Source organism: Vanessa tameamea, chromosome 20 (assembly GCF_037043105.1).
Source record: "Vanessa tameamea isolate UH-Manoa-2023 chromosome 20, ilVanTame1 primary haplotype, whole genome shotgun sequence".
In the NCBI taxonomy this organism is placed as follows: domain Eukaryota; kingdom Metazoa; phylum Arthropoda; class Insecta; order Lepidoptera; family Nymphalidae; genus Vanessa; species Vanessa tameamea.
The window spans coordinates 1562011-1587399 of NC_087328.1; the positions used below are offsets into that span (position 1 = coordinate 1562011).

Here is a 25389-nt window from a genome sequence, read left to right on the forward strand (position 1 = left end):
GGCGAAAATAGCACGTGTAATTGATCGTGTCAGGAATATTACTTGAATCAATTTCATACATTAAGCAGCAGGCTTTAGAACTAAAAGTAAATATGAAAATGTTAAGTTATTGAACATTAGCTACATTTCCTAAGAATGTAACTATATTTGAAAACATTTCTACGATTTCAATTTCGTGTTGAGCTTCTGTTTATTGTGTATAATAATCATATATTTGTATTTTTAGACTTATATTACGAGTTATAAAGGTCTTGGTTATTTTAAAAGATATTAATTTATTTTAATTTTTATTCGTGTTCTTTATTAACATTTTGAATACATATTGTGCAATGTTATAGCAAATGGTGAGACTACCTGTAATTAACATTTGCCAAGATAATTTTGAAATGTTTTTTTATTTTTATTCTGATGTGATATTGTCTGTCTTTTACTGGTGGTTGTCCTATTGAAAATAAAATTAAATAAAACCTACTTGGATTGTAAAAAGTGTATGATTTATTAATAAGAATTCGCTTTACGAAAATTTGAACTAATATGTGTTTGTTACGTTTTCGTCTAAACTACTCAACTGGTTATTACGAAATTTTGCCTACGTGTTGTCAAGGGTACAGAAATTCACATAGAATAGGAATTACCTTTATCACCATAACACGCGGGCGCAACCGCAGGCGGAAGCTAGTGCAAAGTAAACAATCATTGACATGTACTTTGAAACCTAAATTTTTATAGCACTTTTGAAGCGCCATTGTACAAATTAAGTCAAACGTAAATCGATACTGGTTCGGAATGTAGATTCTACCGGAATGTAGATTCCACCGGTAGGACGTCGTCTCGCTTGGGTCGGTATTAAAGTTCCGGTTTGAAAAGGTGAGTGAGCCAGTGTAATAGGCACAGAGGGACATATAATTGATTTTGTAAAAAGTTTATACAGTTTTAGTATCGATAGGCGATTGTGACCGTATACTGAAGACTCATTGGTCAGGTGTATAAAAAAAAGAGCTGTCAATTTAATTGATTAATTAATGAAGTAGAAGACTTATCTAAATTGAATGCATTAAACATTTTTTGTCACGAGTCATCTGTCGTCGTGAGCAATATTTTTGCATATAAATGTCTGACGGGTGTATAGTTTAAGCTTCGGTTTAATCCCGAGGGAAGTATGCAAATCTTGAGATAAATTGTCTATCAGTACTTCGGCGACATAAATTATACGCTTGTTAACTTAATTCAATTCAATTTACCTGTTCTGTTCGTGTCTTACAATATATATATCTATAATTCAAATATATTAGCATGGATTTATGCTCTAGGTCGATTCATAAATGAAGATAAAAATCGTTCAAAAGAAAATAATAATTATTATTTTATTTAAGTGACGAAAAATATAATTAATTCGAGTAAAACTAAACCCCACGTAGAGTTTCTTGTCATTATTGACTTATTAATTACTGGAAAGATACTCATGTGAGATGCCTTCCTTTTATTCTGTTCTTTTAAATCGGCGGTGCTCAGCTCACAGAACAGAAAGAGAAAGAGTAAGTACGTAAACTGATTCTACCATTCAATTGGTAACTGCCGGAAATACTAACGATATCCTAAAATCTTTTGGTAGAACCAAATCATTTCTTTTTTTTCTTGTGGTATACTTTTACAATGATCCTTGGTGTGTTGCTGGCAGATTGCCCATAATCCTCTAAATCCCATGGTGATTTAAATGTACCGTGAAGCGTAGCTAGAATTATTTAAATTGTATGTGTATATTTACGTAAGGCCTTGTATCTAGTTTCCTCAATCAGATAAAAAGGTCCGAAGAGGTCAGCCGTCCTTGATGCGTGTCGCACTTTAAAGCGACTAGACGACGTGTGCTAGTACGAGCCCTTTTTAGACGTACTGGTGGCGGCTGATGTTAGACAGAATGCTAGACTTTTCGTTTACCCGATAAGTGGATGATACACGTATCAACGAGATCCACCCATCACGCCACTGTTTTGGTAAATACTATGCTCTTTTCCAAACGTCGAAGGGGTAAAAATAAATAAACTTTAAATTTACATATTCATATTTCAAAGTACCAATAATAACTTCGCTGAAATTTGAAACGTGATTTATTCGCCAATCCACAATGAATACAATCGATTCTAGGCAAGATTTCGAGGAATTATTATACTGGTATTATGTCAATGTCAAAGTTTTATTTATTTTTAGAAAGTAATAAACCGTACCTTCTATTTGGTATGTGATGTACTGCACCGTAAGTGCACGTGTTCGTACAGAATCGCCAAGCCCATCACTTGTGCCGACTTTGCCAACACGCACCGACCTGTTCCAAACAGGAAGATTATATTGAGTAAACACTGGTATCAGCTTGTGATACGGCGTATGCTCCGATTACCGCTTTTCATCAGCTAACATTTTCGCTAGATTTACGAGCTAACGGTGTTTATAATTTTAATATCCACACATTTACGTAAAATATTGTCACTCTATCGTGCATGTTTGTGTGTATTACAAAAACATAAGCAAAGCACACATACACGTAACAATACATGACTTTCGGTTCGGTTTTGCGGTCGAGAAAAGCTTCATACTTATAACATAATGTATCGACGATTAAGGAAGATCACGATTATATTTTTGCATAGAAGTCGAGATGCGCTGTTTATTGTGAGATACACTGTTTTTATACTGTGCGAATAGCTTGCTTCTTTTGAAAATATCGGAAGTACTTTCGGTACGTATTAAATTAAATATTTTATAATGAAAACATATTGTCGTTTCTACTTATTATTATTTATATGAAACTAAATAATGAATTATCAATCAGTCGTCACAAAATGATTTACACGGGTTTTCAGAATATTTTCATTCCCGTTTTATGGGTTCGTCTAGGGCTTACGAATATTACAATTTAAACTTTGGGTATATGACATTTTAGTACGGCCAAAATTATCTTCGTTTTAAAAAAAATTTAATCACAATTCTGCTTAAAATTTAATGATGATGATGATGATGTTCAATCTATTTCTATCCAGCTAGTTAAAGCAGACCAGCTGACTACACAGGATATGCTATATTGCACAAGTATGCGCAAATATAGATGCACTCTCATTCCCTCACTCGTATAATCCGATGGGACGGCAAATCCGATACGACCGGAATGAGTTCAGTCGGGAGTGTACACACTTCCAACTTACAGAATGGAAGAATGAAATGAACTTTATTACACAAAAACTTTTTGACAGAAAACCTCAACCACTTTTTATCGGCCTGATCTGCAGTTTCAATCTGGGACCGAGGTATTTGAGGCCTTATATTTATCTACTAGACTAACAAGGCAATCAACATTTAATACACGAATAGCAAAAGCAATTTCAATATTAGACATAGCGTTCAGACTAAGCGTACAATTTTCAATCACACTCAACAGAATTATCAGTACTAACCAGACTAGACCTTTTATATTATGTCACGTATTTTATCTGAACTATTCCTCACAACAGTGTAAAGCTAGTTTCTTAAACGATTTCCCAACTGTATATCGAAGTTAATCGGTGAACGTAGAAAGGGTCGATGCAATCGGTCCAAATATGGCACTTGTACCTATTGTTGAAACCACAGAGCATAACTCTATTAGAAATGGCATTCAATATTATATTTTATAAATTGACTTTAGAACCAATCGACGATTATAATATATTGAAATTAAAATTGAAATAATTTTATTTGTGACACACACTGTCACAGAGAAATCTATATTATAATAACAAGATCGGCACAGCAGTGTACCGACACAAGAAGGAAGGTAACTCAGCTTATTTTGAAACTCGGGAAAGCATACAATGACTTCCAAAATCAACGCTGATTTTCAGTGACCGTCTTAAAGGGTATTCGATCAACAGTAACAACTATAAATAAATATATCGTTCTCTTTTGAATTACTATTTATAATTGCAATTATTCGAAGCTGACGTGGCTTAAGAATTTAGATTCTACTTAGAATTATTGGCAAGGATCCCAGCGGTTACGTTGTATTTAATCTAATTACTATACATAACGTAATTGTTTCGCAGCTGGACAGCCCTTTTTCCTGTTGAGGATAAAGTAAGAAGATTATTTCCCAGTTGCTCCACAGTGTATTAATTTGATTAGGTCCTCGTAGGTTCCTTAAGGATGTTTTTACTTAAGTGTAGTAATACTTTATGTTATCCGGCCGCGAAATTTCCCTGTCGAATATATAGGTTGTAACGTTTTGATATTGCTGATGTTTCATAGAAACCTAGCCTTATATATGGAATTCGAAATTTAAATTAATGCTATATTAAAATATAAGACTTTTCTATAGAAATGAAGCATAGTTTGATACGCAATATCGAACTTGTTGCCGCAACTAAAGGTACGGTGCGTTTTTGATTTTATTGCTTCCGTTCGGAAAATGTTTTCCGTAAATATCAACCTCGTAGACGAAATTAAACCGTGGAAGATCATTTATTGACGTTTTAAGATTTTTTTAGCAAAGGAATTGATGAGTTTGTATTAAAATATAGTGTTATATGCAATGGTGCATCAATTTAAAAAAATATATTAAATTTAATTACATTTTCCTTCAAATCCTTCCAACATTTTGTGTTAGACGGCAAATTCAAAGGGCCCAATGGATATTTTTTTTATTAATAATTCGCAATAAATAACTAATTTATAAAGAAACGAATTGTTGCCAAAGCTTCACTCGTGTTTCTGTATTTGGTCTTCAGGCGGTCACTACAAAAAATTGGCCTAATTCCTTCATTTGATCCCAAGCTTGCTTTACTCAAAATTTCACCAAATTCGGTTTCGTGGTTTGGCCTTGAAGAGTTACTTACGTGTTCATAATATTAGTATGGATAATAGGAGACCTAAAGTAATTTATACCTGTAAATGTGGATGTATACTTGAATAAGTAATAAGTAGTTACTGCGTGATCTCTTTCTTTTTGTCACGGATAATACCATCGTACTATAGGAGTGAGGGAATGTGCACTATAAGTTAACCTCAAGAATAGCGCAATAATCTAAATCATTTAATGAGTTACGTCCCTTCTGTAGATGTTATTTTCTATAAAGACACGACTTATGAACATTTTATTATTTAATAGATTTCTAAAGATCATAACTTATATCATTTTGTTTTATGATAGAAATTAAAGTAACGATTTAAGACCTCTAAGTATTTAAACATTCTACAATCATGACTTTAAGATACGGCTTTATTACGAAGGAAAAATGTTTACGATTGCATTATTGAATTTTCTGAAACAGTTACATTAAAAAAGTAAATTTCTTCAATTACTAAAATTTTAGGGACAAATAAAATTGGCGTTTCCTTGATTTTATACTATTTATTTTTAAATAAATCCGAAATCGTACCTTAAGCGGTGGATCCTTAAAGTAAGAGAAAGAGTTAAAGCGCTTAAATCGCTGCTACCAAAAATGATGAAAATGTCTTTAACAATATAACCTTACTATAGAAAACATTTGGTAATTCTTAGAAGTGTCAATTGCATATTTAAATATACAAGGTTGTATAGGTATATAAAGGTCGTTACTCCGATTTCCCATAACACAAGTGCTTTAGGTACTTACATTGGTAGTACAGAGTAATGTATGTGATGTTGTCCAATATTTATTTATTATTATTAATATACGTAAAATTAATCCATCAGGTTGATATTTTAGCGCCAATGATTATAATATAATCCTTAATATATTGCTCATTAATTATAGTAATTAAAGCAATAAAATTAATGTTTTTATACGTTAGAATCTAATTAATGTAATAAAATATAATCTCGTCAAAGAAGCGAGGTAATTAATTGGTCAATATGACCGCCATACCTTTTAAGAGGCTTAAAATTAATGACCTTATATTTCATCATTACAAATATTTGTATTATTTTTATTTTATAAAAATGTAGGTGGACTAGATGGTGGTAGGTTAGTGGTCATTAAGAAATTTGAACCTCTCTTTACAACCAGTCGCCACTTAGGTACTTTGTAAAAGCTTTGTGTGTTTATGAGAATAGATATTCTTAAACCAGAAATGTCGAACAGATTGGCTTCGCGTGTTTAAATAATCGTATCTGTACACGTACTAAAGATTCTGAAGCTGACTCTACGCTAACGAGGAACGAATTAGCGTGTTCAATCGATTAGTATTCATAAACTTTCAATCAAATGTTGTGTCTATCGTATATATATTTATTTATTGTTGTTGTCGGTAAATTAAATCCAATCAGTTAATAATAAATTAGTTGAGGTGCAAAGAACAAATACAATTCTGCCTCAATTATTTTATTGAGATTATTAGTTTATGCCCGAGGACTCGACTGTACGTTTATGTTTATTACGAAGGTTTTATTTGTGACGTAGTGATCGTGTATTAAACAGGGTTATTGGTAATTCGACGTATTCCCGTTAGGAGGTGATGTGTATTCCACCATTCATGTGTATTCCACCCGCATTGGAGCAGCGTGGTGGAATATGCTCAAAACCTTCTCCTCAAAGGTAGAAGAGGCCTTAGCCCAGCAGTGGGAAATTTACAGGCTGCTAATGTAATGTTACGGAACTTATACGGATCATATTATCAAATATATATTTAAAATCGACATTGTACATATATGTAATTTAAATACATTTTAGCATTCCTACAGTCTAGACCCGCTGGAAGTTATAGCCAGGCGATAATTGCCTTATTGTAAAAGAGTATGTATGTATTGTATTTTTTATGTGTGTGTGTTTTAAAAATATCGAATTAATAATCTAATTTATCAATACACTTACATGACAAATTTTACCTTCAAATTCGACTTTACCGAACGTTTCATCACTATCCTTTTGAATTTTGTATCCTTACTGGTTTACGTAAAATACTTAGCTAATGGATTATTGTCTACCAGATAATGTTTACGCGTAAGAACATATATCAGAATTTAAGTCTTATCTTTTGTGACATAGAGGTTAATATATCATGGCCTTAGGTAATGTTTAGATTCTTGGTTGTTACATAATAGTGCAAACGTGTGTTTGTACTGTTGGGTGTCGAATGCTAGACACAACGACACATTCGCGCATGTCAAGTACTCAACGTCATGGTGATAAAGGACTCTAACCTAAAGTCAATGTGAAATATATTTATTCGAAATAAAAGTTTTACATTGATTGTAAAAATAATCTCCAACCGGATCGAAAAGAAACACTTGAGACTAGACCTATTAACAATTTTTGTTACAGTGTGTATACGCTGGGAACAGGCCTTTTGTTAATAGCGGAAAAGTGAGGCAATTCAGTGCTGGTTGAAGGCAAGGCGTAACTTCGGAAAGTCGGAATGCTGTGGAATTTAATGTTTGCGTTGAATTTTAACAGTCTCCATATACGACTAATAATTATAATTTAAATATACATTGTTATTGGAATATATCCTGAATGTCAAATTTTGCCTTTGGTAATGGATGTCGTGAAAAGTTGATTCCCTCGCGGTAGTCGTAGTGAATATATTAGTATAATGGTGGATACATTTACAATTAATAGTACAAATTCTAACACTAAGGGTAGAATAAGATGGGGATTTATTCTTCAAAAGTTTCTCGAAGCGATGCTGCCCCATTTGAACTGTGCGAGTAGGAAGGTGTGAGCCCTGTTTAATATACACACCAAAATAGTTATTTATCAGCAGTCATAGTACTATATATATGAAAAATTTGAATGTTGTACTAAAAAGTATTTTGTTAAAGTATTATAAACATAATAGTCATTAAAATGTATATACTTAATATCAATTATCTTTGGAGTCCATACTCTAAATATCTTTGCTTTGCCTTGCTCGGCTCGCAGGTTTCGTAACAAATAAATGTTATGAGCTGACCAATGACTATGCATAAATATTTTTTAAGTTAGTTAATAAATTACATATAATAATTGTTTAGTATTGCACAAAAGAATATTTATGTATTTTGATGACCTACAAACTAGCTGTCCAAAACTGCACTCATGGACATATTTAAAATGTCGTAATTAAATATTTTGTTGGTAATTCTTTTTTATCATATCCTGTACGTCTATTTTAATTTAAGTAATTTGATAAAAGGAATTTATAATTGGATTGGATGGACAGAAGCGATATAAATGGTAAATAATACCAGTTATATTTATTTTGTAGTCGTTACTTTTTTGATTTATTTTGTTGTTGTTGCTGCAAATTTTAGATAAATTTTGTTGTCCATAAATAATTGATGTCATGGTAAAAATGTACGAGTTTAATTTGAACCTCTAATTTTATTAAACTAGTTACGATTACGATCAACTGTCTCAAACGTTGCGAGATTGGAAGTTAAGAATATACGGCTATAAAGGGCAAGGTCGCAAAAAAGTAACATGGTAACGTTTAATAGAATGATTTTGAGCAGTGCTCAGAGATTTAACTTCGATATATCTGAAATAAAGTACCAGACTCCAGAGAATAGTTGATGAGGGATTGTGAACCATAAGAATAATGCGGCTGGGAAATGTTCCTTGCTGACCAGAAGATATTTACTTATCACCTAATAATCGCCACTTTTCTTAAGATACGAGAGGAAAGATAAAATTGTTGGAAAAGAACCAATGGAAGGTTAGTATTGGTATTGGAACAGAATACTAGGGCTAATACAGACACAAGAAATATGAAAAGAAATTTGAAAAAAGAATAACTTTACCATAAGGAAACCTTGTGCAATGAGACTCAATGAAATTGAGTGACAAAATAAAAAAACAAAAATTGACTCAGATCAGCACGTGCACATACAATATCATGCGTTTTGAATTAACCTTTTTCTTTAAATGTATATGCCAATGTAATTGCAATTTTGACGACCTCCGTGGTCGAGTAGTGTGTACACCGGTTTTCATGGGTACACCACTCCGAGGTCTCTGGTTCGATTCCCTGCCGAGTTGATGTAGAAAAAGTTCATTAGTTTTCTATGTTGTATTTGTGGTACCGTCGTTACTTCTGATTTTAAATAACACAAGTGCTTTAGCCAATTACATTGGGATCAAAGTAATGCATTTATTTAATGTATGTGATGTTGTCCAAAACTGGTTTATGAAAATATAATTTGTCATCAAACATTTTACTTCGTAGTATCGTTAAATGTTGACTCACGGTTATTCTACTCCAATATATCTCTGATCGAATAACATTTTAGAACGATTTCGGTTAACATGACAATCAATTATAAAGTGCGCCATTTTGATTAGTTTGACGGTTGCTGTTCTATAAATTCAAGTACCAATAAGGCTTTGGCGCCAACATTCACCATGCCTACGCGTTGCCCTTGGCGCACCTGGATCCATATGAGAGCTTGTAGATCTTAATTGTATATAAATAGAGACTACAATTAAATGTTATTAATAACTTAACTGAGTATTTATTTGAATTGTAATGAACCTTAATGTAATATATAAAGAGGTCAAAATTACATAAATTTAATATGTGTAAAGACTTTATATGATAGTAAATACGACATTTAATAGAATTATTACTACACGAGAAATAATGCTTCTATTAATAAATAACTAGTCGCTCATTTAATTTGTTAAAAAAACTTTAGTTTGTGTTTTTTGTAGTTTGAAATTCTGTAAGACGGACGTAGCATTCGGCTCTTTTATTAAACGTATTTTTTAGACTTTATTAAGGGGAAAGACTGTCAGTATTCTGGGAACTTCTAGTTTTTATATTGATCCTTTATAAACATTTTATTTATTATGGCTTCTTCCGAGTAGAATTGACTAACTCTATCTTAGTGGGTCGCCCGCGAAACTTCGCGTTTAATCAGAAGATTTTTTAGGTATTTCAAAACCTATGACAGGTTTTGTTTTGATTTCATTTCATTGTAAACTGTTGAAACCATTTTGAAATGTCAAATACATTAGTTTTCCATAACCGGCCAGTAATTTTTTTCCGCTCTCTGAAATTAATTATTTATTAAATTGTAACAAATTAATAAATTATAATCAAGAATCCTCTTTATTTTTCTGCACATCTATGACTGGAGCTCTTCAAAATGAGACCATTATCGTTTTTTTATGTGCAGCTATCGTCCCATAATCACTGGGACAATCGGCTTACGCTCTTAATATATAAGATATGAAAGACCGTATAAGTAAGTTTTTTTTTTATACTATCTGACGATCCAAAACTCAGTGCATCAGGAACCCGAATGGGCGGGCAACACCAACAACAGTAAAGGCATTCACAAAAAGGCTGAGCGTATGACAGTTGCCCGTAAAATATTTGTCAAATATTTTTTTTACAAGTACGACAAACAGCTCACAGGATTAGCTCATGATGAATGATTATAATACAAGGTTATTGACCCTTCTATATAATAAATAGCCTTTAATGCTGTTCTTCTTACAATAAATTGATACATGCCTACTTGTTAAAAACTAAATATATATTCTAATTCTAATTTGTATTAAAATGATCGGCAACTGGTTGCTTTAGTTGAACAGCTTGTCTGTCGACAAAGGCCTCCTCTAAACCCTTCTATATATTAGAAATCAAATTATTGGTAAACGTACATCATGTACGATTTACGACTAAAAGTAATAATTCCACGGAATACGTGGCGGTTTAATTTAACCAAATTACTATACAAGCCAAGAGCATGCGTGGGTTTTTAAATGTTGGCGCCACTACATTTTAGTGTAATATTAACTTATATAAATTAAACTTAGACAATTTGTGATTATTTAAATCGATTAAAATGAAATACTATTCCATTCATTGTTGAAGTAGTTGTCTAAAAATCTATCGACGTAATTTGACTCCTCATCTTATATAATCTTACTCCATATCGGAAAACTATGAAGTGAAGGATAGGAGCCTGTAAATATCTAATAGATGGACAGTTGTATCATTGTTGGCGAATTTTTGGAACTTATACCAACATAATTATGGATATGATGACCTCCGTGGTCGAGTAGTGTGTACACCGCTTTTCATGGGTACACCACTTCGAGGTCCCGGGTTCGATTCCCGGCCAAGTTGATGTAGAAAAAGTTCATTAGTTTTTTATGTTGACTTGGGTCTGGGTGTTTGTGGTACCGTCGTTACTTCTGATTTTCCATAACACAAGTGCTTTAGCTACTTACATTGGGATCCGAGTAATGTATGTGATGTTGTCCAATATTTATTAAAATATATATATATATATATATATATATATATATATATATATATATGTATGCGTGACAACACTTCAAACCATATTGTCACACATATAAACAAATTGATTTGCCCGGATTTCGATGTTCGACTAAGATCAACGTTCTCTTCCAAATTAGAATTCCAGATATTAGAATTATCTCGACTTGTGCCGTCAAAACTGGATCGAAGTTATTTCATCAAATTTCAAGTTGTATAAGTCTGATTGCTTAGAACGACGTATTCAGAGTACTTTGCTTTATAGGATTTAATAATAATTATCCGATAGATGACATGAATTGAGATGTTCCAGTGGTCTGAACACGTGAATCTTAAATGATAATTAAATATTGCAACACCATGAGTTTAATTTGGTTTATAATTGTCGTACTAGTCGGTGAAGGAAAACATCGGATAAACCTCTTCCACATATGTATCTACTAATCTGCATCGGAGCAGCATGGTGGAATAAGTTCCAATTCTTCTGGAGGAGACATTAGTCCAGCAATGCGAGACAAATATTCACACTTTTTTTCCACAGCCTTGAATGACTTACACACATAAATATGTGCAATTGATACAATGTGTCCAAGTAACTAGATAAAAAGGCTGCAGATCTCGATTTCCTGAATTTAGATTCCGAATCGGGCAAATAATAGTTATTCATTTCTGCCAAGATTTCTGTGTTTACATTTTCGTGCCGTCAAAGAACGTTGAGCTGGTCTACACTACGCCTGATTTATCACCAATCGTATCAAGTTGCTGTGTCGTTGAACTATGGCAGTAGGGGTATGGAGTGTGCACCTGTGTTTACAATTGTACACAATATAGCTTGCGATGTCTAGTCTTTTAAATCTGCCGGAAATATTTGCTCAGACGAAGGTGTTATGCAAAAAAATACCTGAATTTTTATTCAGATTTTTCGTTTACTAAGACTAAAAAAAAAGTAGATGATCATTATTTCCAAGGGAACCAAAAGGGATGTTGATGGTGCCAGCAAAAATAACATCCAATAGAATTTCTTGCGTTTCTTATTCGGTTTAGTTTTTAATTGAAATAAAATGCGTGAAAGGAAATTCTAAATAGAAACTATTCGATCGTAAAACGAAAACAATCGGTACACAATATCTTAACATCGATGTCTCGAAGACGTGGTTACGGGACCGAATAGCATAAATTGCGAATTCCGTGTGTAGGTGGCGGTCGGCGGGCTAAAGGGAAAGACGGCTTTACGCAGTATATGTAAAGCCTTTAGATCTTATCGCTGTGTAAATAAGGTATATTTTTAAATAAAAACGAATACTTTGTTGTATTTTTTATTGATATTATCGACATCAATCTCGATGTAGCCGAACACTTGACTACAATAAATTGTTTTATAATCATAGCGAAGACAGAGTTGTAGGCGATGAATGATAGTTCGAACGTTTTAAATAATATTGTTATCTAGAAATCTTGTAAAGATACCGCGGCTTGAACGTGATATTTTGTTCTTGAAGATTCTTTATGTGGAACTGTTATATCAGTATCAATAATCGAAATAAAAATATTCCTCATTCACGAAGGCACTTTTGAATCTTTATGTTAAATTCGGCTTAGTGTTAAGAGCAATATACAAACAGAGAAATATTTTCGCAAAAAAAATAAAATATAAATATTGAAATAAATAAAAAGAATATAAAATATAATAAGAAATAACAATAATAAAAAATAATATTAATATGAAATATTTTCGAGCTGACGTTCGGCAGGGAAGTATGGTAGAAGACATGCTGCGCCGACCCCAAGTAAAATTGGAATATGGGCAGGAGGATGATATAGATTTTATAAAAAAACAATTATTACATTTTGGAAGTGGCTCTCTCCGTGCGGTTAGAGCTTGAACCCTCAATAGTTTAACGGTATGTGGATATTTTCTATCCGCGAAAAAACACATCTGTTCCATATCACCCACACATCAAATATATGTTTGTTTCTTAAGTCAGTCCTTGCGGGGTTGTCGAGACTTGCTTGTCGACTAAGGACCACTTGTCATTAGGTCGCTCAATTGCCCGTGCCTACGTTTTACATAAAAAAAAAAGGAAATATATTCCATTTTCAAAATCAAATTTCAGAGCAGCTTTTATATATACATACGTAAATATTCGTTACGTTTCTGACGCTAAAAATTATATCTTGATATTGGTAATAATATTGATTTCACACAGTTTAGAATCATCTACATCTACTTTCTTTTATATAATGTAAAATATGCATAGTATATATGAAAATATTACTACTAAATGAATCGTAAATGGCCACAACATTATTATTAGTTTGTCATTTGTCCCGATTTAATATTCGAACGCGACGTTACGATCTTGCAGCCACGATATTAGCAAAGTACAGGATCTTTATTTCATATCATATTTGCTGACTTGTTAGTTCAAGTATGTAGATCTAGAAACAGTTAAGGTTATAACCCTGGACAGGATGAGTAAAAATGTTAAAGTATAGTTTTCTTTTAATAATAGTCATCGAATTATGAGCTGTTAAGTCAGTGAGCTGAAAAGACGTTTTGGAAGCTTCATTGAATTTAATGTGCTATATTTGGGTTTATAATTGATCTCATGCTCGGTGTTGAAAGAAAATATCATGAGGAAACATGCATGTGGTGGATGATAATTTGCATATGTATACACTTACCCTTATGATAAAAAAACTGCGACAAGTAGATATGACAGTCCTCTCTTGATGTTAACCCAAAACTACCAATATAATTCTGAAAAGATCCAAATAGGTGAAAATCTGAAAGTGCAAGATCAGGGCATGCTTCAACTTTTCCCAGCCAAGCTCTCTCATATGGTCTGGCGTTATTATAAAAACTACACTCTGTTTGTTGATTAAGACACGACAAAATTTTTGGGCTGAGAAAGCTTGAATCAATTTTGAGCCACTCTTACTGATACTGCTTTAAGTCCAAAAATGTCACAAATAGGTTTCACGTTTTGGGTAGCATTTTATCCTTTTATGTAATAAAACTTCAAAATGTATCGCATTTCTTCGTAAGATTCAATAATTTTGGTGGACTGAAAAATAATAGATATAATTTCCATTTTTAAAATATTATCTATTTAATGGTGTCAAAAACAACAAGATACAAATAATCCAACCAAAGAGATTTTACTCAAATTCAAATTCCTTTATTCAACATAGAAGCATTACACTTACTTATTGATGGTCAAATTAAACACTACTGCAACAATGTACTTGTAAAATACGAAAATACTTTTCCCCGAACTTTTAAAATGTCAGTGTTATACTCACGTTCCTAGTAAAGCATAAAAATCCGTTGTTTCTGTCGTCTGATCCCTTTTCGGTCGTGTCAGATCATGTTCTGTATTTCTGGCAGCTCACTATTATAATTGGCCGACGTGGTTGCATTTCGGTTAAAAGTATAGATGTATTCGCTCTCGAAGAATATACAAAAATATTCCATAAAAGCTAATATTCATACTATTAATACAAGAAATAAGAATAAACTTGTAACGTTTGCATACGGTACAGAAAACGTTTTTGGGCAATGGTATACGCATATATAATAAGATACCGGGAAATGTAACCAATTTACCATTTTCGAAATTTAAAAAGTTTATTAGGACTAAATTAATAAATAAATGTTATTATTCATTAAAAGAATACTTTTTAGAAAAAAAACGTCTAGATTTAGGCTCAGGTTCCATCACAGGACAGTAATTACTGTAAAAAATTGTAAATCTGTTTATTTGAAAAGAGCAACTATGCGAGTTTCTTGCCGTTTCTTCTCGCTGGAAGCTGCTTTCCGAAACGGTGGTAGTATTTAAATATCGACGATTCAAAAACGCTTCATTGTGAAATTTACTTAAACAAATTGATTTTGATTTTGATTTTGAAGGCGTGCCCTTCACGTTACTTTAAAATTTTTAACAAAATTCACTTTAAAAAAAATTGCTTGTATTTTTTTAGTGCCACTCTCTCAAACTAATGTATTCCGATAATAATTTAATATGGACTATTCCGGAAAATGTTCAAGTAAATATATGTCTAGCAACTAATGGTACACGATATCAAAAAGACAAGAAACAAAGTTTGCGAGGGATGTAGTTAGTTCGTTCGAAGTTTTATCAAAAACTTTGGGAGATATGACGTATCAATTAATCTCATGTTACTATTTAATATTAAATATACTTTCTCTTTTATATTAAACGTTATTTATTTCCAATATTTTGGGATAAATTTGACGTTGTTGGCGTTGTTGTTTCTCGTCCAGATCATCAAGATGACTGTATGCTTAAAATCCATGAACAAAAAAATATTTTTTTTCCCTATTCAGTTAATAAGTACGGGTTTATGTTTTATTTGGTAATTGAACAAAAATGGGAATAAATCGTGTTACTATTGTACAATTAACGAAGATGATAAAACTAAAAATGTAAAAAACATATACATAAGCATACATTTTACATTAACAGCCTGTAAATTTCCCACTGCTGGGCTAAGACCTCCTCTCTCTTTGAGGAGAAGATTTGGAGCACATTTCACCACGCTGCTCCAATGCGGGTTGGTGGAATACACATGTGGCAGAATTTCGTTGAAATTAGACACATGCAGGTTTCCTCACGATGTTTTCCTTCACCGCCGAACACGAGATGATATAAACACAAATTAAGCACATGAAAATTCAGTGGTGCTTACCTAGGTTTGAACCCGAAATCAACCGTTAAGATGCACGCGTTCTAACCACTGGGCCATCCCGGCTCACACACAATACACGCACACAATGCACGCTCATGACAAATATACATATATAATAATAATATATTGCATCCGATGTTTTCCGAATAAGTACAATATTCATCTTCTAAGTTGGATTAAAAAAAATTGTTATTCGTAATTCTTTATTTAAAAAATGTAAAGATAAGTTTGCTTGGAAGAGACGGTTAAACTCACTGGAAAATGAAACGATCGTCTGCAGGCTATTTAATATATTAAAATGTATATCGTATAGGAGTTCTTTGAACCGGTGGTAGTTTTTATAATCAATACTAACATTATCAATGCGAACGAAACTCTGTCTGTTTGTCTGTTGTTATTTCACGGTCCCACCACTGAACCGAATTTGATGAAATTTGGTATGAAGCAACGTTGGACTCCAAGGACGGAACCGTGGGCTACAGTTAGTTTTATATAAATGAGTCAAATTAGTAGATCATTATTGAAGTAATTAAAATGATAGATTAAGAAAAAATAATATCTTATAGCAATTTGTAATTATTTATTGTAGAAAGTATGTAAGATGCGATTACATCGTACCCGTTTCTAGAATATACGCGTGATGTTTTAATTTAATTTTAATTCTCACCGCTAGAGAGCCCTCTCACAAAAAGAAAGCATTTTTGTTAAATTTAGAGGCCTGTTTGAGTGTTCAAACAAAAAAAAGAATATATATATATATAATATATATATATATATATATAATATACACCATGCCTACCCAATGTGGATCGGAGGATATAAATATATGTCGCAGCATTTAAACCGTCACACGTTAAGAAACGAGGATCTCTTTTACCGCGTAGCGTAGCACGATGAATAAAACACAAACACTTGAAAACTTGGTAGTATTTGAACCCGCTATCTTCGCACTTCACACTTTAACATGCCTTAAACTATTCCCATCTATGCCTTCTCCGTTATATTTTATTAATAAAATTCCCTTATCTGCATGTCACTAGCTGTGTTTAACGCGCTTTAGGATTACACAAGCCTGTTTTGTAGTTTGTTATACAAGTTGAAGTTTGTGGTTACTGTTTCGCCCCTGGGATCGTATCGTTATGTTGTAAATGTTATGTCAATAACCTAAAAGCTGTGTTCTGTAAATATAATAGGTATATAACAAGATAGAGTTATGTTACACTAGCTGACTACAACCTGACCCGGCTTCGTACGAGTAGAATAAGAGTCTAAATAATACTTCTCTGTCGCATATCGACGACCTCCGTGGTCGAGTAGTGTGTACACCGGTTTTCATGGGTATGCCACTCCGAGGTCCCGGGTTCGATTCCCGCCCGAGTCGATGTAGAGAAAATTCATTAGTTTTCTTTGTTGTCTTGGGTCTGGGTGTTTGTGGTACCGTCGTTACTTCTGGTTTTCCATAACACAAGTGCTTTAGCTACTTACATTGGGATCAGAGTGATGTATGTGATGTTGTCCAATATTTAATTAAATACAAAACTCTTAAAAATAAAACAACAGAATACAAACAAATCAAGAATCAAGCATATATTATAATTGGTCGAAGCAACGCACGCCACTATAGTCCTTCTTGTAATCTGTCAATTTTCACAAAGTATACATCTAAAACTTTCGAGTTTATCATGTTCAAACAGACAGACGTACGCGAGGATTTTGTTTTATATATATATAACGTGATACGAGCGTTATTATTATTACATACGTTTCTATTTTATTACATAAACATTAATGCTGCGACCAGTCTCAATATAAGTGTAGATGTTTGCATTATGTAGATTTTAACGACATTTCCGTTAAATAGGGAACCTATTTTATTGCATAAAGTTGTCGGTACAACTTATTATTTAGTCAACACCGTAGGATTGGAATTTATATGTAAACAGCCAAAGACAACAACTATTTCTCTTCTGACATTTTTTTAACAATAAACTATCAGTAAAAACATTAGACTTAAAGGTTGAGAAATATACGTTCCTAACTTGTATTAATATACATATGTCAATATAGTGTTTTATTTATAAAATAGGTGACGGTAAGTGGTTTGGTGGACGGACGGTAAGGTGGTGGATATCACTGTCTATTGACAATGTCGCTCTAAGAAATATTAAGCAATTCTCAAATCATCAATGCATCACTAAACTTGTGAACTAAGATGTTATGTCCCTTTGCGCGTAGTTACACTGGCTCACTAGTAATAGATGGATGAGTATCCAAATAATGTTATAATGTTGACCACTGAACTATCTTAATACGGTATTATGATATTATTACGGGTTATATTACGGGTCAGCCGAGATGGCCCAGTGGTTAGAACGCGTGCATCTTAACCGATGATTTCGGGTTCAACCCCAGGCAGGCACCACTGAATTTTCATGTGCTTAATTTGTGTTTATAATTCATCTCGTGCTCGGCGGTGAAAAACATCGTGAGGAAACCTGCATGTGTCAAATTTCAACGAAATTCTGCCTCATGTGTATTCCACCAACCCGCATTGGAGCAGCGTGGTGGAATATGCTCATACCTTCTCCTCAAAGGGAGAGGAGGCCTCAGTCCAGCAGTGGGAAATTTACAGGCTGTTTATGTTATGTATGTTATATTACGGATATTGAATTGCTTCTTTAGATTTAGAAACAGTTTTAAAATGTTCAAACTGTATATTCGACCCACGCTGTGTTCGAAATTGTTATTAAACAAATTTATTATCGTGGATTCTATTGATATTATATTAAAAACAAGCATTTAACATATTTGCATACGACGCTCGTTGATAGAGTTCAGATTGCGCATAATAACGGTGACTCCACTTCATTTTGATAATAGTACTAATACAATGATTTAAGTGCGCGTAAAAATTTTCGTAATTCTTTTGTTTACACAGATTACACAGAATAATTATTTTTGTTAACATATATTAACTATGCCCTGCGGTTTCTGACACGTCATAATTTACATGATATACAAATCAAATCGAATCAAAATACTTTATTCAAGTAGGCTTTTGCAAGCACTTTTGAATCGTCATTTAACAAACTTTTTTAAGTAAAGCTACCACCGGTTCGGAATGTAGATTCTACCGAGAAGTACCGGCAAGAAACTCAGTAGTTAATCTTTTTTAACATCTAAAAATACTGTCATGTTAGTTAAATACAATTATATATGTATGTTATGTATCCTGCCCGGAAGTCAACGAGCATTAACTCCACGCTTTTTTATCATCTATATAATCTTGTATCGAATAATATGCCTTCTTAACCTATTGGTAATTATTATGTACATTACGTTTATTATGTACATTTTGGTCAGATTATAAAACTAAAGGCAGGAGCGACTTTAAATCTGAAGCGAATACATAACCCCATAGTACGAATGCCGTGTATTCGTCTTTGAACTACGGGAATTGGTATTCGTTTTAAATTTTCTTACTTCACTATAATTATCCGCGCGCTCAAATTGAAAAACTTTGTGCCCTTTTTACGAATATTACCGACGGATAGGATTGTCAGGTTACCAAACCTAATAGCCGGAGAGACCAGCCAGTTTGGCCAAACATTTTGGTAAAAAAGCCGGACACCCTACATTATTGAAGATTTTATGCCTCAGTATTAATAGGTACGATAAAAAATATATATATAAATAAAATAAAATGTACCTCGTTTGCGAAATAAATAAAATTTAAAATGCCTAACAAAAGCCGGACACGCCGGACACCGTTTATTTTGGCCGGATACACAATCAAAAAGCCTAACTATGTCTGGCTCTATCCGGATGCCTGGCAACCCTACCGTCGGAGGAGTATGAAATTTGGCAGGCTTAAAATTCATATGGAGAAAGAACGAACTAATATTACTATATAATTTGCATTAGAAATACATTTAATTAAAAAAGTATATTATACACACTACCATTCGTTTGAAACACACACACATACATAAATATAAATAAATATTTAAAAAGAAAAAAATATAGCTGCCGTGAATACTGCCAACGAAAACACACGTCATTTTAATGTTGAAAATAAATGAAGCTTTTTATATCATTTGGGTTTACTTTAATATTGACAAGGTATCATTAAGTTAAGGTCCCATTTTTCTATAATTCGAATCAACCTTTTATTTTTGTTAGCAATTGCTAACATTAAAATGACGAACGAATATCGACCAGTGAGCGACCACTACTACAAATAAAAACGCCGTGCTATAAAGTATAGTCCATTTTTATCGCCATATGATTGACAATGAGCAAAATTTATTCACTGACGAAGTATTCGATGAAAGGCGATTCACAAATGACACTCTTGATTGATTTATGAGCCCATTGTAAAGACACTATCTTAATTGCACACTAAGGTCAACATGTATGTAGGAGACATTCTACAAGTATACTCCGCAATTATACAGGATCATAAATATGGGCGCAATTTCAATAATTAAATTGTCGTATTAATTCTGTAACCACGAAATCGACAGCTTTATAAATAACAGCTGAAATGTTTAATTATCTATATTTTATGGTTTTATTCTTGATCTTAAGATGTATTTTATCCTAAATATATTTTAATTTGTTAAACTAATCTATATTTATACATATAATAAAATTGGAGTGTCTGTTTGTAATATTAAAATAACCGCGTTTTACTAAATAATTTTATATATTTTTCTATTATAAAAATAAATGAAATAAATTCAGATATGATTATCAATTCACTTTTGTATTCTATTCTAACACTCAAAGTTTAAAGTTCACTTCGAATCTCACTACGCGATACGCTTTATTGATACACGTATCCTTTAAATGTTATTTTGTTGCTTATGACTTTCTGATATTTAATGATCGTGTTTTGTGATGAGTTTCTTAATAATTGTTTACATCAATTTATTGACACAATAATGACAATAATAATGATGATTTCGGTCACGGCAGCTAATCTTAAGGTAAATTAGACAATTACGCAGGCGAAGTTTTAGTGCACAGGTGTTTTTTTATGATAAAGGTAGGCGGATGAGTAAATGGGCCACCTGATGGTAAGTTGTCCCCACCGTCCATAGACAATGGCACTGTAAGAAATATTAACCATTCCCTACATCATCAATGCGCTACCAACCTTGGGAACTAAGATGTTATATCCCTTGTGCCTGTAGTTACACTGGCTTACTCACCCTTCAAACTGGAACACAGCAATACTGAGTACTGTTGTTTGGTGGTAGAATATCTGATGAGAGGGTGGTACCTACTCAGACGGGCTTACAGAAAGCCCTACCACCAAGTAAAGTGTGTGCGCACAAGTACACGCTTTATTCCCTCATAATCCCCCAGGACGGTAAATCCGACGAAACCAGAAGGAGTTTAGGCGCAGGACTAACTTTTACATACTTTCCAAGGCAGGAGAGTGTACACACTTCTTACTTTGAAACTACAGGCTGGTACTAAGAATTTTTCGATAGAAACACCCAAAAGCTTTATATTGGCCAGAGCGTCGGGTTCTGCGGCCTTTATATCTAGTCACTAGACTATCGAGGAAGTCATTGACACAATAAACCTATCTCAATTCAATCATAATTTTATCAATATCAATAACTTATACTTTGTTAAATCCCACATACACAACTTAATAAAACGTTCAGATAAATAATAAAACCAATGGAAGAGCCGAAGTATTTCCAAGCAGGTTTGGCATTAGGCAGGATATCAGCCTAAAAGTCTATCGTATATTTTATCTTTCAATGTTACAAAAAACTGACTAAAAAATAGATTAAGGCATGCGAATGTTGATGTGATTTTTCAATCTATTTTTCAGAATTCCTGCACTATGTCAAGCGGGAGTTGCTCTGGGCCGGGTGTCTGCGGAGGGGCCAGAAGACGGCCACCTCCTCCTCCCGAGCCAGCACTCTCCCTCGCTGCTGACCTCAGCGAGCTGAGTTTGGACCAGGGCTATCACACGTTGGCCGACTGTGGTCCACCAAGGAGACGTCGTGATAACACACTATCTGATGCTCTGTGGCTTAAGATATTATCGTATCTAGAGGTAAATATTATTTTATATTATATTATTCAGGCCTTATATCGCTCATAAATATTATAGCATCGCTTCTTCAATGTTAAGTTAATTCGGAAACAGCTGACGCGGACAATCGATCCAAATGTTGTTCTATGATAAGAAATTATGCCTTTGTGTCGTTTCGAGCAATTGGATCTAGAAGAAATATCGTGTAAAGTCGCATCATAATCGACTCTAATGGTGTTAAGAGGATTGGTATTTTTTTCGCCTAGAGAATAGGTAGTGCGGTTCAACATTGAAATAGTGTTAACATTTTTACCACCATTATTTTTTTAAATCTGTGTAATTAAAAAATAAACGAACTATTAATCCCACTATTCTATCCTAGTGGTATCATTCGAATCCTATTACAAAATCCACAATCTAATTATTATATCGAGTCAATGAACTTAAAGTTGAGAAGGAGAAATGGAAAGAAACGAGTCACCGCTTGAATGACACTTCAGATTAGTTGCTTGGTAGTTGGATGCGGAAAGTCGGAAACAACCAAAAAAAGTTTGTTCACGCTCGCGACTCGAAACTTTTGCGTTTTTTGTACACTCGAATATCGGATAAATCAGAGCGTCGGATAAACGAAGGCCGAATAAAAGTACATTTACCGTACCTAACAGACATACTTTTAAATTTAATTTTGATTTAAACACTAATTTCTCACTCTTGTGATCAATTTATCATTCGAAAAGAGAAACAATGGAAAATATGAAATAAAGTCAAATGAATGTTTGTCTTTTTGCGATAAATACCAATTATTTTCAAATTCCTTTGCAAAAATAAATGTCATTCCATATCTTCTATTCGTATTTCAACGGTCTTACTAATTAATTTTATATAGCAGGTCAATTACAAATGTATTTGTTTCTTTTCGTCTTTGGCAATTTAACATTCCAATGAAAGAGACAAAACATTGTGTAATACTAACAATATAATATATAACTATACAATTAGAAAACCGTTTATTCAGAAAGACGTAAATTAAAATTCTGGATAAAAGATGTTATTCTGTCTGTGTGAATTTTTGTTTTTTTATTTGATATCGGCAGGCGGACGAGCAAATAGGTCATCTGACGGTAAGTGGTCACTACCGCCCATAGACAATGGCGCTGTAAGAAATATTAACCATTCCTTACATCACCAATGCCCCACCAACCTCGGGAACTAAGATGTGTGTCCCTTGTGCCTGTAGTTACACTGGCTCACTCACCCTTCAAACCGGAACACAACAATACTGAGTACTGCTCTTTGGCGGTAGAATATCTGATGAGTGGGTGGTACCTACCCAGACGGACTTGCACAAAGCCCTACCACCAAGTGTAATGCTATTAATATAGTAATAAACATCAAATTGTATTTGAAATTTGAGAATATTTATTCAATTGAAATATATACACAAACTAAGTACGTCAGGAAAAATATCGTTATAAAATTGATAAACAATATTTTTTCAATCCTAGGTTTCAGACTTATGTCGAATGTCACGGGTATGTAGAAGATGGTCAAGGTTCGTGGCCAGGTTAACAGTGAGACCAGAACCATGGAGAAGAGTAAGGGCTGCTGGTCCTTTAGAAATAGCTGCTCGATGTGCGGGTGCCAGAGCGGGACCCTGTGTTAGCGCTGTCCGGGAGTGGCGGTCGAAGACTTGTGCGGTAAGTAGATTGAATATTTTTATAGTAGTACTTTTCATCATTATTTTTGTAAAAAAATTATTACAAGATTTTCCAAAAAAGAAAACATTAGCAAATGAATATTCAGGTGGGAAGTTGGCCATAATGAAACCTTTCTTCCAGCAGCATTTATATTACCTAATTTTACAAATATGTATGTATTTTTTTCTATATACATTATATATATAATATTTAACCAAGAAAAACATTGTTTAATTTAATAGGAAATCATTACAATTTAAAAAAGTATCACTAATATTATTGAATACGGAAGTGTAGTTCTATAGAAACTTTCAGAGAAAACTTGGTACTTGTCATGTGTCAATGACACGAATGTTAGAAGTTTATATTAATCATTTTAAACTAAATTTAAAAACATATATCTTTATTTACAGATAACTGTTGCTGGTGCTCAATTATTAGCAGCTACTTTTAGAAACTTGACGCATCTGGCATTAACCGGTTCTAATACAATGGACGCAAGAGCATTGGCACCTCTAATCACAGATTTAGTGGATTTAAGGCATATTGATCTAACTGGTGAGTTATTTTAGTTTTAAATGTATTGTTGGTTAATTCTGAGATCCCAAGTTTTCATATTTAGATTTATATTTGTTAATGTCAGTCTCTCTTATCCATCTATAAATTCCGAATTAAATCTTGGGATATCCGAACGCTTGACAAATATCGACGTTCGGATATTACAAGAAAATAATTTAATTCGGTATTTAGAGATAGGTGAGAGAGACAATGAAACAAATACATGGACATAACATCACATCATATCTTGGTTACCATTGGTTGGTGGCGCACTAACCTAAATTATGACAGTAGCAATCTCTAGGTTGTTTGCAATTAGAAAAAAAAAATGTACAATATTATACGTCTTGACAATAATGTAACACAAAAATATGTTTGACATCAATAGGATAAATTTAAAGCGGGTGTCACTACGAAGTGCAGCTGTTTATATAATCTATACTAATATTATATCTCTATCTGTCTGTTTGTTTGTTGCTCTTTCACTGCCAAACCATTGAACCGAATTTGATTAAATTTAGCACTGCAATCTAGTTTAGCACGTCCAAACCAAACTAACTGTTACGCTATAAAGCTGTAAATAACGCTCTATTCTATAATATTGATAAATAAAACTTAGATTTACATATCCCTTACGATCGACTAATTCTTTCATAATCAAACCACTCAACCGAATTCTGTATGGCTTGAATTCCAAAGCTACTTTTTTAACACCTAATGAACAACCCCTAAAACGCGAGAGAAACTGTAGGCGACAACATTATAAACTAAAACAATCTCTGAAACACGCCCCAAATTCTGGTTTAAGTTTCAATTAGGTATTCTAAAATATATTTCCTTATTTTTTATTAATAAGTTCAACTTTTATAATTTAAAAAGCAATATACCTCGGTTCTTTGTGAATATCAATTAAACACGTGTATTACTTAAGAAGTTTAAGGAACTTCTATCAAACGTCCTATTAATTATTCCGACGACTTATACTGTTGGAGTTGCGATTTTGTTATCAAAGTTTAAGTTAAACTCGTGTTCTAACAACAGATAATTGGATTTGAAATTATATTTGTGAACAAAATCAAAACGTCAAAGTTTTTATAATATTTTCTTTCTCGCGTTTTTTAGCTCCAGCGTTTTATAGAATTC

At 33.1% G+C, this 25389-nt stretch overlaps 1 protein-coding gene across 1 annotated transcript in view; it reads left to right on the top strand.

Annotated features, from left to right (window-relative positions):
* LOC113403833 (F-box/LRR-repeat protein 7) overlaps positions 1-25389 on the top strand; it is a 50005-nt gene that overhangs the window by 21116 nt on the left and 3500 nt on the right. Inside the window, exons 2-4 of the mRNA XM_026644450.2 lie at positions 21785-22012; positions 23497-23688; positions 24102-24246. Of these exons, the coding sequence (XP_026500235.1) occupies positions 21797-22012; positions 23497-23688; positions 24102-24246 (553 nt within the window). The 5' untranslated portion in view covers positions 21785-21796. The remainder of the gene's footprint in view (positions 1-21784; positions 22013-23496; positions 23689-24101; positions 24247-25389) is intronic.